Below are 16,951 nucleotides of genomic sequence, written 5' to 3' on the forward strand. Positions count from 1 at the left end.
AATATATTTTTTTTAAGCAATTGTCAGAAGACTTATTACAAGAAATGTTTTCCAGCAAGTCTGTCGAATAAATTAAAAAGTTTTAGCTTTTAAAAGTTAAAATATACGTCAAAAAATATACGTTTAAAAAATTTAAATTTCTAAAAATGAATCTTTTTAATTTTTAAAATACATTTCAATGTTGTATTCCCACGTGGCGTTCTATTGAATCGTCCTTTTTTTTTACAATTGCGCGAGTAGGTCATTCGTCGCAAGATCTACAAGAAGGATAAGCTGGTATATGTGCGCGGACGGGCAAATAATTAATGAGACTCTCTCTGTCGTACTCACCGCGTATATTTGTGCGTCTCTTGATAAAGTATATAAATAGCGAATTGTTGGCGCACGGAAACTGTATCGTTCCGTCGAGAGCCTGCCGTGTATCGGCAGGAAAGGATCCTTTTCCCCCAGCGAGCGAAACGCTTTTCCCGCCATAGCAATAGCCCCGGGCGGGTATATATACGCGTATAACTATAGAAATAACGAATGTGTGTGTGTATCTATGTAACAAAAATAGGTTCGTAAAAAGTCATCGGTCGGCCCGTTTCGCCGCGCTCGGGGATCGACATTTCCGCTTCCGGCGCGGACCAGACGACTAACAAACGCGAGTACAAAATAGTCTGCTCTGCTTAATTGAGCGAATAACGTGGAAACGATTCGTCACAAGCGATATCGCATAAAAGTACTGTAACGTGTAAATGGATTACGTATGTAACTATATTAAATCGTGCAGGGGAGCGTGCAAAGGGAGCAAAAATATATCGTAGATAATTTTATTTGTTGTCAAACTGTATACAATATAATAAAAGTTAAGATGGTAAACGCGCGTTGCATGACTAGGTACATTTTTCGAATTTTTTTTTTCGCCACGTTCATTCTCACCGGATCGCAGGTGCGTAACTTATCTCTCTAGCGTACATATATATGTATAGTGGATACATTGAGATAAAAGTCTGATAATAGCTTATACCGAATGTATTTTGTAGCATATTGTTGCAATATTTAGTAATAGTTATTATCAAATAACAATGGTGTTCGATAACAATTACTAAATATTTACAAAGGCATAAAATTAGCATTTAGTTTATTTTGATTATATTAAACATTTGCTTGAATTATTGAATTGGTGAACTATTTCACCGAATCTTCGATAATTATCATTTAACCAATTTGATTATTATTACCAGACTTTTTTTTCTCTCACAATCAGCGCAGAAAGAGGAAGTAAATATACATATGTATATATATATATATATATATATATATATACACGTAATAAATTCTTTTAAATGATCGAGACATTTATAGCAAACGAATGTACACTATATTACAGAGAGAAAGAGAGAGAGAGAGAGAAAGAGAGAAAGTGGCAAAGTAGCAGCCTATTCGGAATTAATTTCACATTTTATATTAATTGATATTTGATCGCGATTCACGGGGGCAGTGTGTCAAGACACTTTCACGCGTCACACACGAGTTTTACCGGGACGGTCTGAATCCGTATTGATAGGCTGACATCACGCTATACACTTAATCAGACTCGGTGAAATTGAAGTGTATTAATCCGATTGGATCGCATTCAAATTTTAATTCAATTAAGTCGTCGCAGGCAATGATTTATAATGGATTTCTAGAGTTAACGCTGACGATGAGTAACGGCGTGACTTGCGGTTGTGTATACGTGATATATACGCGTGTGATGACTGCCGCGTCAGTTTACGTTGACGAGTAACGCGTAACCATTTCGGCGGTTTCGGAATCGAGACGATTGTCTATCCCGCGTGTGTATCCCCGGGATTGTGAGTATATCCTGGTTGAGCTTCGAAAGCCCTTCTCCTCCCCCTCCCCTCCCCCCTCCCCATCTGGCGGATCCTGGCCGTCCGTGGCCATCCGCCATTGAATCGCTCGCGTGCATTCTAAAGCACACACCTATCTTACCCTACATTCCCGCCGAAAGTCCGGAAGATTTTTCTTGCGTTGAGAAAGCGTCGACCGAGTTTCGGCTTCTCTGACCGCCCCCGTCACACCTCGGACGGCGTCTCCGTCTCGCCGCCAAATTAGGACTGCTGGAAAGATGAAACGGCATCAGAGGAATGTCGGTTAATTTTCGGGGCGTCATTTCGCGGATCGCGGCTGCGCGACCGGGTCGGAGAACCGCAAATCGAATCGCGGAAATATTCGGCGCACGATACGGGAAAATGAGGATGTTTGAGGATCGCTAATAATCACGGATTGACTGAATAATGGCTATTGACTTGCGCGCCATGCTGCGGTTAATAAATAGCGGTTACGCAAATAATATTCACCGAGCCATAATCTACCGTTGCTTTAATTAAAACGAATGGAAAGAGAGAGAGAGCTCTTTTTGCCGCTCGAAAGTTTCTAATTAAAATTAAAGCATTTTCTAGGTCTACATCAATGTTGTAATGAAATTGCATAAAATTAATTATCCCAAGATTGGAAAGTTCTTTCGCTTTGTGTATAAGAACCAAGGGAACATTTTCACCATACGCGTTTCTTAACGTAACGGATATATTATAATTTTAAATGATGATGTGCGCGAAAATGCAATGAGAGATGCAGATTTTCACACGCGGATTTTAAGGATTGTCTTAATATTCTCGCGCTACGGCTCGCGTCGTAAACGCTCAAAGCGCCTTTTACGCCGCGAAACGGGGTCATCTTTGTTCAAAGAGCTTTCGAACGGGGTTGTGAGCGCAGATAAAATCGCAGTCCTCGATCACGGCGAAATAAGAAGATATGTAAGAATAAAGTACAATAGCATCGCGGGACGCGCGGACGCGGCTTCTTTCCTTATCCACTTTTAGAGCTCGCGCATCGACGATCGGGTAAAGTGGTAAACCGACGACATTAAATCCAGCTCTGCTCGTAACGTCTCGTAAAACCAGTTTTACTGAACTTCCTTGCCCACCTAACGATTTATCGTCGACCTTTACGGCCGGCCCTTACAAGATAATCCGCGTCATGCGAAAAGTCTTGATGCATGGCGGGCATGGCGTTTACATGATAAAGCCGCGCGAACCTCGTTTCTCCCGTATTTTAAGGGGTCATTTAAAGTCGCATGCGAAAATGGCCGTTAATTTCCGCCGAAACGTCGTTAACGAGAATTATTGCTGAAACGAGACGTGGTTTCCGGTTGCGCGCGAGATACGCGTGTATTTTGTATCTCAGTTTAAGGGCACTTTAGGACATGTGACACGGGCTCCCACATCGATTAATTAATTCACGTTACTTTAATTACATTCAAAGAGTATAATTGTAAAACTTGTGGATATTAATTGCACTCTCTGAAAGTGAATTGGTGGAATTATCATAGCTTTGATTTTTCAGTGTGTATTATTTTACAGTGGCATACTTATAGAACTGTGATAAGCAGTGAGTATTTCAATGTCCTTTTAGTATACTTTAGTATAATGTACTAGTTCAAACAGTGAATATCACTGAAAGACAGTGAGTTTCACTGTCAAATAGTTTTAAAAAACTGAAATTCATTGTCTTTCAACGATATTTACTGTTTGAATCAATATATTATTACTGAAAGGACATTGAAATACTCACTGTATTAATTATCAGAATTCTAATTGCCACTGGAAAATGATATACACTGCAAATCAACGGTAATTCTACTGATTTATTTTTAAACAGAAAGTGAGTATTTTGAATCATTTACATTATGCGCAAAAATAAGACGAACGTACGGTTTAATAAATTAGTATATTTCTCTGTAATATCTAAAATAATCAATAATGCGTATCTTTTAAAATTGTATTCAATGAAATGTTCTTTGGTTTTTATATGCAAAAATCTTCCCATTCTATAGTATTCTTAAAAACTTAAAATTACACTTTTTGCTTATACTGTTAGCTGCACGATTTGAGTGTTTTGTAGTTCGAAAAATGAAGAAAATCAATAGATCGCATGTCATAAATTCCTGCTATTAATCATTCGTTCCGTCTCACCTCCTGTTTGTGACTCTCTACGCTGTTAAGCGCGACAGCTTCGGGTACGGGCTCCTCCTCTTCCTCGACCTTGTCGGAAACGCCGAAGATAGTTTTATACATGAACGAGGAAATCAGGGCGCCGCCGATCGGGCCGAACCAATAGATCCAGTGATGCCTCCACTGACCGTTCCACAATGCCGGCGCGAACGACCTCGCCGGGTTCATGCTGCAACCGGTGTACGGTCCGACCGTGATCGCCAGCACGGCCACCGCAAGACCGAACTTGATCGGCACCGAGTCCGTATTCTTCTCGTTTCTCACATCCCAGACGGAGCACACCACCAGCATCAGGAAAGCGGTCGCGATGCTCTCGACGAGCAAGCCCTGAATCGCGGATAGATCGCTGTGTAGATCGGTCACGCAGAACATATCGGCCTGCTCGACCGTGCCAGACGTCAGCTTATCCTTCGGTGTCACCACCTATAAAAGATATTGTCGAAGTAACAGAAACAACGGTCACATTTTTTCTTGAATGAAATTAAATTTGTCACTTTTTGTCTCATACATTCACCTATTATAAATATAATAATGACGATGAATTTCATCATAAATAAAATAAAATGAGATTTTATTTTAACACACTAAGCAAAGCAAATGTTGTATTAATGGTGGACATTCGCATGCTATCATATTGCAAACATACATAAAGAAATATTTATTTTATTATTTATAAAAATTAATTAACAATCTATTAAAAGGACTTATTTTTTATAAAAACAAATATTTTGTTGAAAAACTATATATATTGTTGTATATATATTGTTATTGCAAATTTTAAATATATTTTATCTTTATTTTGTTGTTATGTATTTTATAAAATAATATTATAAATTGCAACTAGGACATGGCAAAAATAAAAAAAAAACTGAAGAACATCTTGAACAGCATAAAATATATTATACGAAATACTATTTATGCAGTTTCTTTTGCTTTATCTCGCGCTTTTGCGCTTGTCTGCTATCAGCATCAGTGCATGATTTGTATTCTGCCTTCATTAGTTCTATAATAGATCTACATTTTCCACGATCATTGAACTGCAAGGAACATATTTTTCAATAATAGAAGAAAGCAATTGTATTATTATTAATTTGCTCGCTTTGTCTGGATTGCCGTGTCAACATTTCGTTGCGAGAAACAAATATGCCGACAGTAAGGCTTCTCTTTGATTACACGAGAGCATTAATTATAATTATTAACTTCGAATGGCTCGTGTACCGATTAAACAAAGGTCTTGACTCACGTTTCGTTAAGCATTGATACAAACTAATCGGATATATTCCCGATTCATTTTTATCTCATTGTGTAACTCCATAAAACGTCGCCGGCATATATTTGCCTCGCTCGACAATCGTCTTTCTTTCATAGAGATATCATCGAGCGCAAAATGCTAATTGGACATTTTAATAGAATCCACATTCCGTGTAGGTATGCCGTTCCGGCAGTGTTTAGTTTAAATTACGACGGCGAATATGCCGAAGGTCACCACATGTGTCAATACGACCAGAAAAAAATATATAGATTTTTATATTTGAACGTGGCAACTTCGATCGCCCAATTATCTCACAATAGACACTTTTCGCATCGTTATTAATTATTTTGATTTGTAAAAATATAGGAAACTTAACGATGAAAAAAACTCGAGAGACATTCTGTGATCTTAAATAATTTAACTGTGTGAAAAAAAAATAGAAATTAATGTTCCGTGAATCGCTCCGTTTTACGAATCATATTATAAGTAACTGTAATGTTTTTACAATATCATGGATTTTAAAATAACGACACAAAATTTTCTTGCTTTTTTTTTTTTAAGAAAAGATAATTTTAAAGTTGTGGCATAATTGTTTAGATTTCTTCTTACCATGAATTTCCCAATTTCTAAATTTATCTTTGCTAAAGTACGATTTCATTCAACTGTAATGCTCGTGACAATTATGCGGATCAGTAGAAATATCTTCATCTGCACGTAATTAATTGTAATTAATTCAGCGAGAGAGTAATTGGATTTTCTTATACCGACCTTCAGCATACCGTAACCCAGAATGGCACCTGTCATCTGCGACACAAAGTAAACTAAAGCCTCGGGAATGGTTTTTTTCCCAAGAATGATGGCTCCCACGGTGATCGCCGGGTTAATGTGAGCTTGACTGATGTGGCCGATGCACTGAAAATACAGAATCAGAGAAAATTTTTAATCGTCGATGCGTTAACTCTCGCCATCGTGCCTTAGCAAGACGCGCCAATGAAATTCGAAATTGTGACGTAGATGCAAAATTACGAGATAAATAAAAGTTAATGAAAAATGCACGCTATGTATTAGAAAAATTCCGCTCGCAAGTATGATTTTGCTATAGTTTCGTCGTAACCTTGTTTGCGAGCGCAAGCGAAAGGCAATATGTAAATGCCATACAAACGATAAAACGCATCTTTAGTGTGCAATATTAAATTTTGTGATATGTAATAAATTCCTTAAATAAATTGGCTATAGCTTTAATTAGAAATGAAAGCGCGCGCGAAATTCATTTCGAGTTTAATTTTCGATGTTATAGATATGGGAAAATATACTGCATGCCAATCATCGTTTTTTCAATTACCGTAGATAAACTATAGAAATAAATAAAGATATCTCTCTCTCTCTCTCTCTCTCTGTTTCTCTCATTATATATGGATGCACCCAAATTACATCGTTTTGAATTAATTCGAGCCGCCAATGTTATTTAATCACGGAAATTCATCTGGGTGACGTTGCTATACGTAATTGTTATTGCTGTTATTATTGTTTATTTAGTATCAAGCTTTAAGCTTCTCACTTTTCACGTGAAAGACCACAATGTTATAATATGATGGAATAGATGTACAATCTTATTACAGTAACGTAGTACGGTATAATATAATAATAAATGTCAATATCTTAATGTAATTACAACATAGTATATGGCATAGTGATTGACTCTGTGCTACAATTTTTTTATGGTACTAAAATTAGATATATTATAAAATATTGATAATAATTTTTGGAAGAATTATTTATATAGAAAAAATATATATAGGAGGAGGAGGATAATCTAATAATACACATAATATTGAATTGTGATATTTTTTATCAAATTTTGCAAATGAAGATGGAATAATAGTGATCGTAAAACGGCTGTCGAAGTTTTTTTTAGGACTACCTACTGACCTGGATCACAACCATAACCGCGAAGCCGAATGTGATCGCTATCTGTAGGTGAAAAGGCGCGACGCCGAGACCAGCGATGCAACCCATGCATCCCATGAACACTAGCATGGCTGTACCGAGCATCTCCGCCAATCCGGTAATGAGAGCACGCTTCACAGTGCCTTCTCCTTGCATCCATCTTTTTAGTCCTGAAAACATTTCTTTGTTTAAGAAAAAGGGAACTATATAACACACTCTTCTTCATCTCTTCTTTAATTCAATCGCAAAATTAAATATAACAATCCGAATGATGCATATTCTACTCGAAAAATTAAATAATATCGTCAGTATATTATATTTAATACAATTTCATTTTTTCGCCGTTTGTTTCGCACTCGACTGACTTCTCGGAGAAGGTATCCTTCTCGCACTTTGCAATTCACAAAATCTCTCTTTAAGTAAGCAGCGTTACATATGGTTACACCTGTCTCCGCCGAATTACCGTTATTTACCATCTTTTACAATAAATATCTCAATTATCTCGACAGCCTGTCATCGCAGTGACCTTACGGAGTGCGATCGCGTAATAAAGTCAAACATTTCTTAACGCAATTGCATCACACTCGCCTCTCGGCGCCTTACGACGATTCCGCCACATTTTCCACACCGCGTCGCGGCGCACGAGCAAACATGCACAACTCTCGCGAGTACTACGGACGGAATAACTTTCACGCCAGATATACCGGCTTGGCATCGCCGCGGCGAAGGTCGACGCACGCGACATCGACGTCGGTGCCGTTGCTTGCAAGTCGATTGTCATTCGAGGAAAAAACAGAACTGCTCATTTTACATTAATGTAAACGTCGCACCGGACGGAAGTGAGAGATAATTAAATCTTCTAATTATACCCTGAGTTACGCATCACTAAATACGCGTCAAGCAACGCTGGACTTTTTATTTTTTGAAAAACTAAACTTACTATTACAAAAATGTTTTAAAAAATATGTCATAAATATATATATATATATATTGTAATGTATTTTCCGCTGCAGATAAGTGTCTGGTATTTAAAAGTGCGATCTAAAAAGTGGTATCTAAAGTGCCGTCATATCGTCTTCCTTGGCCATGAAATTAAATCTTATAAGGTAGAAATCATAAATTAACGAAATATTTCCTTTGCACTCAATTTTCTTGTTACTTCTTTTTTTTTCTTTTGTTTTTATCCATTTTTCGAATGAATTATAGAATATTAAGATTCTATCATTCCTTTGAAACAAATGTATATAAAAACGCAATTTTTCTGAAATTTCAAATGTTTATCACTTTAGGAGAATTCTTGCCATATAACAGCGCATAAAAAATGAGAGCGCAATCCCTTTTCTATCTTCTTTTCCATGATAAAGAAAGGTGCTTTTTTATCGCAGGGTACATACGCGTCACGATAAAAAATTGCGAGTATGTTTGCATAGTTTACGTCGGCATTGTTATAATTTATGGTAAACTTTGCCACAATGATATATTGTACTTAACATTGCCACGTAACCCGCAATCAGACGCGTAACGTAGCTGCGTTTTGCTCTTCCAATATTGATCTTCTCTTCGCATTTTCTCTCCTTACAATTAGTCAATTAGATAAGAGGAATGTAAATCATAATTCTTACGAATTCCGTGAATTCGATCAATTACGATAAGCAATAATCGTCAGGCGAACATTAGTATCTAAACGCAAGTATTTTACCGTTTATTTTCTAATTAAACGCATAATTAACAGAGCAATGTTAAAATGTATAATTTAAAGTTTTCTAAAGGATAATTGTCAGTACCTTAATTAACTAATTTTATCCGATAATCAGCACAAAATTTAATTTATCGGTTATTTTTCACAGGTAATTATTTATTTGTACAAAGCTTGTAGTGAAAAAAATCTTGAAAAATATAATAATTTTTAAATTATTCGAAAAATATAATTATTCTTGAATTATAATAATACTATGAAACACTTCAGTGGCTCATATTTATCACAGAGTAAACTTTTCGACCAGAGTATTCTTGTGCTCGATAAAACTAGTATACTAATCGATAGTGATGTCTATCAGTGTTCCGTAAATAACGGAAATTTCATGACAAATGTATTAATGGACAGATTCGTTTAACACTTAATGGACATAACAGAAGTTAGTATTGACGTTTGCGAGTTAGAAAAAGCATTACAATTTACGAATAGGTCTGCTGTATTAATAGACAAAAACAAAGCAAAGTAAATGTAAAATCAAAATAACATTTAATGAAAAATTGTCAAAGAAATTTCTTGTTAAAACGCTTAAATGTCAGTTTTATTAAAAACTCAGACAGCAGACATATCGCATTAAGAATGGAATATTTTCAACGTACGCCGAAAATTATATTATTTGTGATTTATAAATGTGTTTCTCTCAGTCTAAAGCTAAATCCTTTCTGATTTATCTTTTTAAAGAGCATATATATTATACATATATCGTGGAAGCATAAATTATTTCAACAGTCTTTTGTATAAAGTACAATTAGGTTTTTTATCAATTAATTTTTATTCGCTGTTAAAGAAAGAAAATATAATATTTGTTCACAATTTTTAATAAATTTTTTTTTTATATAACATTTTATTTAATAATCGCAGCTTTAATAGAGATATTATCGTATCTTATAAGTATTCTGATTTATTGAAGAAAAATCTTTATTTTTACATTTATTATTTAAATAATTATTGCATTGTACATTTACACTGTTAAATCTATAGTGTCAAATTTAACCTTACTTGAGTCGCCTGCACTGCTTCTACTTAATAAATAGTTATTTTTAACTAAAACAATATGGTTATTTTTAAATAAAAATGGAATAACCCAAATTTAGGTTAAATTTGTACTGTTTTAAATTATTTAACTTTACTGTTTTAGTTAAAAATAACTATTTATTAAGTAGGAGCAATGGCGACTTAACTAAGCTGTTAAATTTGACACTTTAGATTTAACAGTGTAATCTGCATCGCATATCAAGCGGTGCTTTTTGTAAAATGCTAATGTAGGTTAAAAATTGTTATTTCTATTCACAACTATATTTTTGCCCATTACTGGGTCATACAGGTCAATAATAAAATATTTGAATTTTATCCCCGATATTGTGCAAGACAGGAAAGGATTTAGCAGTTGACAACTCCACTTTCAGTGCCTGTCGATAATACTTATCCGGCGATAGCGAACAGATATCGCGTGATAAGGATGGACAAATATATTTTTACGAGAAACGCAACAGCTTTATGCATTTAAAATTGGGCATTGCCGTATTTCTGTTCGTTCATATTTTCATTCGAAGTATTGCTCGCCCGCGTGCGGTCAAAAGATGCACACGCGGTGCAACCTGTATATACATATATCGTGCGGGCGTACTAATTGTTTACGACTCGTGCATGCCCAATAATCTTCGGCCATTACACGTTTCCACGAAGTTCTCTTCGCGTAGATTATTCGACTGTTCGATTTTCCATGCTTAAAACGGAGACGCAATTGCATTTCCATTCCGTATTTATTACTGTATTTAATTTATCGCCGGCAGATTCGATACGTGAGTTCTTGCATGAATGCAAAACATCGCGGAGGAGCCAACCGAGGAAACGCATTCCGAGATTTATAACTCTTGTAATTTTTTTTATTTCCTTAACCATCAATGCGAACAAATCGTTGTAATAACTGGTAATTTCGAACGCGCGCGCTCGGTAAATCGTTAGATCAAATAAGATCGGGCAGTTTTTACCGAAAGACAATTCGCTTTTTATTACCTTAAGTAATACCTCGCGGTCTGCAATTATGCATGCATCTCTGATGCATATAATAGCGCATCGCCCGCGCGGGAGTGAATCATCGCAGTCATGCGATAATCCTCATCCGCCGCGTATACATCGATAAATCAAATCCCGGCTTGCGATCGTTAGCATCGACGACGTGAAACTTGAAATTCCAAAGAGCACGGGATGCATCGTCGGGGACGCGCAAGAAGAAGCGCCGGCAGCTTCTTCGGTCGCGAGACACGTCGTTGCTCCACTCTATAATCGCCACTCGACGAACGACCGTCCGCGCTCTCTAACGAAGCTTTAATCTACGATCTACATACAATCGGCTAATTTCGCGGGGGAGGGGGGGAGGGGGGCATCGCCAAGAGATTACGCGGCAATTAACCGCGTCTAATCTGTCTATTAGATCGATAAATGCGCGAACGTCAAACATTAGCTGACGCTAATTGACTAATGATCCGTAGCATCGTATGTACGTGCATATACGCACACACATACGACGGTAAATTGACGCAATTCTTTTTTGTTTGTCCCAAGGCCGCGCGAGGATTAATTTTTTACTTTTATCGTGTTCCATTCAGACGAGCCGGTCTCCTTATCATCTGACGTTCAAAAGAACGTCCTCTTTTGATTTTTATGGACTTTGCACGCGCAGTTGCACAGATACATTGTGCGAATTCTTTCTCTTGAAAAATAATATAATTCAGTATTGTATCATTCCGAGTGATACAATACCATAATCATTGAACTTTCACTTATGACGTTTTTATGAGAAAATTCAGTAATTTCCTCAATTATAATGACACATTTGTAATGAAGAACTAGCGGTAGTTTTTTTTATTTAAAAAATGATGCAGTTTTTAGTGAATTTAATTTACGAATATTTAAAGTATTTTAAATCGACATCTTACAGATAATTATAATATATTATAATCTCAAAGTCCGGATCTTGGTGCCGCTTTTCCCAAACCAGTTTCCTAAGCCGGTGTAGCAATCTCTAGAGTAGCATAACTTTATATGTTACAAAGCTATGTTAACAGACATTAAATGCCATTTTAACAGATAAACGGCATTGCTTCTTGTCGCGGCACGCTTGGAATGAGAAAAACAACACTCCGAGATCCGGACTCTGATTATAATTATGTTATGTAGCTAATTACATTTTTAAAATTATATGTTTATCTAATTGTAAGTTTGTTTAACCTAATGATATATTATTATCATCGCTCTCTTCAGCGTTTGACGATAAAACATTTGCACGTGTAACTTATAAACATTCTTAAAGGATTGACGTCGGCGCTTAGCAACAGCACCGGCCTTTAAAGTATACTATTAGAAACTGAAGTTGCGTTGTAACGATATTTACATTTATAAAATCTCTGCTAGAGGATAGCAAGAATGCAAAAGCTTATCTCTTAACCTCCGGCGATAAGCAAGTTTTTTTCTGTTTCCAATAAAAGAAATAAAATTACATCGCGAATTTTCTTCAATTAGCTCGCTGATTTTATGCCAATCGAATAGGCTGCTAGTATACAGATTCCATTAAAAACAGAGGAATATCAAATTAGATCTATACTAGAAATGCAAAAAGGAACATTTACATACATGTGTTTTGTGGATTTCTCAATTTATCGTTCAATCTGCTCCACATAGTTTTGTACATTGTTTTGTTGCGATAGCTTAGCCTTTATTTCCACGATTGAAATAACTCAATCGGAACAAGTGGTTTTCTCAGTCTCGCTAATCAACTTGCAAAATTAATATCCGTGCAACTGTCATTTCGCTTGCATCAGTATTGTTAAACCTAACCTAGTGTTAAATTTAACCCTATTTGAGTTGCCACTGCTCCTATTTAATTGTATATTAGTTATTTTTAACTAAAACAATGGAGTTAATAATTTAAAGCAGTTCAAAGTTAATCTAAATTTGAGTTAAATTCCATTGTTTTATTTAAAAATAACTATATTGTTTTAGTTAAAAATAATCAAATATTAAGTAGAGCTGTGGCGACTCAAATAGGGTTAAATTTGACATTATAAATTTAACAGTGGGTGTCAATAAGGGAAGCTGCAAGACGACGCGTCGCATTTCGGAAGATATTTCGCGGAAGGAATTTTTTCCAGCCTAAATGTAATTGATGCACGCTTGTTAATTAGATATATCGATCACCGTTTACTTAACAGAATTAAGATAACCGCGGGAAGCGATCCCGCAACTTGCATGTTTATATCGCTGATATCGAATGGGTTTATTTCCACACCAGTACGATAAAGGCCAATAGCATCGAGTTATCCAGTAGCAGTGAGTCGAAAGTCTAATCTCGTCGCCGACCGTTGAATAAATATATATTCCCGCTAAATAATCTTTCGCCGTTGAAATACGTTTGGTAAATACGCAAAGAGAGTCTCTCGCGGTGAATAGCGAGATGTCCGATGTCGGCGGGATCTTTAGTTCCCATAAGCAGATATCGAAATGAAGCAAATAAAAAATTCTGTCTGTGCCAGGCAACCTTATCTGTCGTACGATATAACTTAATAATACGATTTTTATTTTATCTTTTATCCAAATTCTTGATGCGCTACTTTCATAAGCGTTGATAATATTGATGGAATCTTTTGTACAGACGCGATATCATTACTACGTCACGATGATAAAATAGAAATCTTTGCCGCGGTAATAAAAAAGAAATAAAAAATACGTTATAATTATTAATATACATATATACAGATCTTAATAAATATACTAACTTTCTATTTTATGATGAAAAAAAACTATTACTATTAAATCTCTCTCTCTCTCTCTCTCTCTCTCTAGTGTCACATTTAACCCTATTTAAGTCGCCACTGCTCTCCTACTTAATACATAGTTATTTTTAAATAAAACAAATTGGAATTTAACTCAAATTTGGGTTAAATTTGAACTGTTTTAAATGATTTAACTTTATTGTTTTAGTTAAAAATAATTATTTATTAAGTAGTTGCAGTGGCGACTTAAATAAATTTTGACATTATAGATTTAACAGTGTAAAAGGCGAAATTTATATATAAAGTCAATGATGTTGCAATTTTCTCACATTTAATATTTATTCAGCAATTAGTAACGCGATAAGATAGTCATCATTTTGATAGGCAATCACCAGTTTGAATTGTGTAAAAATTCTATCGCGCGCCTTAATATATTTCTTATTGTCTGGATTAAATAAATGTATATTTCGTTCTCATTGTAAATATTTCAAGCAGTTAAACGTGCAGGCGTGAGAAATTATATCTTGAGACACAATGGTCGGGAAAAATGTATCTGACGCGTGAACGTTCCGTTTGTATGAGTCAAATAATCTTTTACAGTTTGTCGATAAAAATAGTACTCCAATCGGAACAGATGAAAAATAAATTCTTGAAGTTATGTATACATATATGTTGCGGTCTCGAAAAGTTGTCGTAGACAGGAACTTCAAAAAAGTCAAAATTAACGTAGTATTTTACACAAAAAATCTTTATCCTTGTTGCACGAGATTACAAGATTTAGCGTAATTCAGTAGATGAAAAAGATTAGAATTTAACGTTATGTAACAGCAAGAGAAGCAACCATGAGCAAAACTTAAATATAGTTCCTCGAGGCTTATAATTTAAATACTATTCAAATTAAAATTCGCTTCTTACACAAGGCCTTTCGATTTATTTAGACCGGTCGACACCTGTCACACGTGTTCGTCAATATCGCTTAAATTGCGCGGAGGAGAGAATTGTCGTAATGAGCCTTTGTTCCGCAGTAATATACAATTATCATATTATATCGCCATGAATCGTATTACAACGAATTATATCTAACATAGATACGCGTGTTCGTGGCTGCGCAGACATGAATGACGTTAATGACAAAATTGTTCATATTCAATCTACGCATCTGTGATTGTCCAAGGCACTAAATGATCAAATTTATGCGCGTAAAATGTTTTTGAAATATTTACATATAGGCTCAAGAAATATTTTAAAAAATCTATTTAATTAGGGTATTAAAAACTAAAGAGAGAGATGTTTTTGCTCCTGTATATATTGATAAGGAACGTACGAAAATTGACGATAAATCAATTATAAGATTAATTTGAGAGCGGTTATAAAAAGAATTCGCTCACATCGCTATCGATAGATAAATTTTGTCTCTTACTGATTTTTCTGATTGTATCTGACATATCTTTGATCGCAGATTTCTCAAATGATCGCTTGCAATTCTGTACTGCAACGCGTGATTCCTATCCTTGCAAGGATGATTCAACTGTGCTATAAGAGGAATCATGTAATTGCAAGGAACGACGCACGCGTTGTAAATTCACCTTATAATTGACTATGTAACATTGAAAATAACCGTTATTCAAGATCGAAACGTTTATGAAATAGACGCGTGTTCTATGAATACATTGAATTTGTTCTACGTTTATACTTATTCGACGTTATTAATTTATGTATGATTGTTATCAATATATGTACAGGAGCAAAAGAATCTTGCTTGACTCTTCAGCTCTTTTTCCCCTAATTAAATTGGATTTTACTCTTACGAGCCTTAATACATATAATTAAGTTTTAACATTGAAAGATCGATTTGAAAGAAAAGACATCGTTTAAGTATTGATCTAATATTTCCTTCCGTCGTATGATCATTAAGTCCTATTTTAACTTCACTAAACTGGCAGTTGAAGGTGAAGACTATTCCGGTATCTGGACTATGGTCGACGGCTCGGCGTTACAGAATAACTTACTCGAAAATGACAACGTCACAACTATTGACAAGTACGAAACACGTAATGAATCGTGCCAGAGGCACAAGTTTCGTTTGCACACGTCCTGGATACATTTCGAAATGGCTATGTCACATAATGCACTAACGGCTTCATTTGCAATTTCCGCTTTATCGCTCGTCGTTAAGGTATACTTGTGAATTTGTTTTTCTCTCTTCTATTGTAGTGAACAGCACACAAATCGTTAATTACTGTTTGTAATCTTCCGACAATCGGTTGCGAGGCAAAAGTATTTCCAGACTCTTACTCTCGCAAATTCCTATAGTCGAACAAAAACGGCTCTAATGGGAATGTCTTACCTGCGCGAAAATCACTCGCCGGCATGACGGAGCGTTTTCGAGCCGCGGGAATCACAACACTACAAACACAACTTCTGGACGACGGACTTCCGACTGGTCTTTGGCGACGGAGAGAAAGACACCCGTGCGCTCCGTCGGCCGGTCCTCTTGTGAACGGGGAATGATCGCGACTCCGTTCTATCGCGCGGAAAGAACACACGCGTGGCCTCTCTTCTCACGATGGATGTAATGATGTAGTGATTATATGCGCGGACTCCCTACTTCGGCAGCCGTTGCTCGTTTGCTCGTTCGTCAAAATCAGGCGGGAATGCTAATTTCAGAAAAGCGAGCTCTCCAGGGACGGGGAGGGAGAATGTTGACGTTATTGTTTGTGTCACGCGTCAACAGTTTTTATAATCGTTAATATTAGAACGAAACACAATACGCGCGCGCTACGTGTGAACTATTTGCTTCTGATACAACAATAAATTTTACTTTATTTTTTAATATTTAAAAAATACTATTATATATAGAAGCGAGCTCTCCGGGAAAGGGGAAGGAAGAATGTGACGTTATTGTTTGTGTCACGCGCCAACAGTTTTTATAATTGTTAATATTAGTAGTTTTATAATTGTAAATGAAAAACAATGAGGGCTACTTGCTTCTAATACAATAATAGATTTTACTTTATTTTTTATTATTTAAAAAATATAATACATATTATATATAGATATTATATAGATATAGATTTCTGATAATAATATTGGATTTAAATTTTTCATTAAACGATATTTGCGATATTTACAGTAAGACATATTTTGTTAATTTTTCATTAAAATTTAT

The 16,951-nt window shown here is 35.7% G+C and overlaps 1 protein-coding gene across 3 annotated transcripts; it reads right to left on the reverse strand.

The window, feature by feature from the left end:
* Positions 1-796: 796 nt before the first annotated feature.
* Positions 797-16,353, reverse strand: LOC105454928 (aquaporin AQPcic-like). Of its 3 annotated transcripts, none has more exons than XM_011697907.1 (5): positions 16,130-16,353; positions 7,240-7,427; positions 6,079-6,222; positions 4,020-4,481; positions 797-2,102 (listed from the first exon to the last, which is right to left on the reverse strand). In XM_011697907.1, the coding sequence occupies exons 1-5, from the start codon at positions 16,152-16,154 to the stop codon at positions 2,097-2,099; spliced, it is 825 nt and encodes a 274-aa protein (XP_011696209.1). In that variant the 5' UTR covers positions 16,155-16,353; the 3' UTR covers positions 797-2,096. The 3 variants fall into 3 exon arrangements, with proteins under 3 accessions (XP_011696209.1, XP_011696207.1, XP_011696206.1); XM_011697905.1 differs by having other exon boundaries at positions 797-2,105; XM_011697904.1 differs by lacking the exon at positions 797-2,102 and having other exon boundaries at positions 3,372-4,481.
* Between the last annotated feature and the right edge of the window lie 598 nt (positions 16,354-16,951).

Source organism: Wasmannia auropunctata, unplaced genomic scaffold, assembly GCF_000956235.1.
Source record: "Wasmannia auropunctata unplaced genomic scaffold, wasmannia.A_1.0 LD335972.1, whole genome shotgun sequence".
NCBI classification, from domain to species: Eukaryota; Metazoa; Arthropoda; class Insecta; order Hymenoptera; family Formicidae; genus Wasmannia; species Wasmannia auropunctata.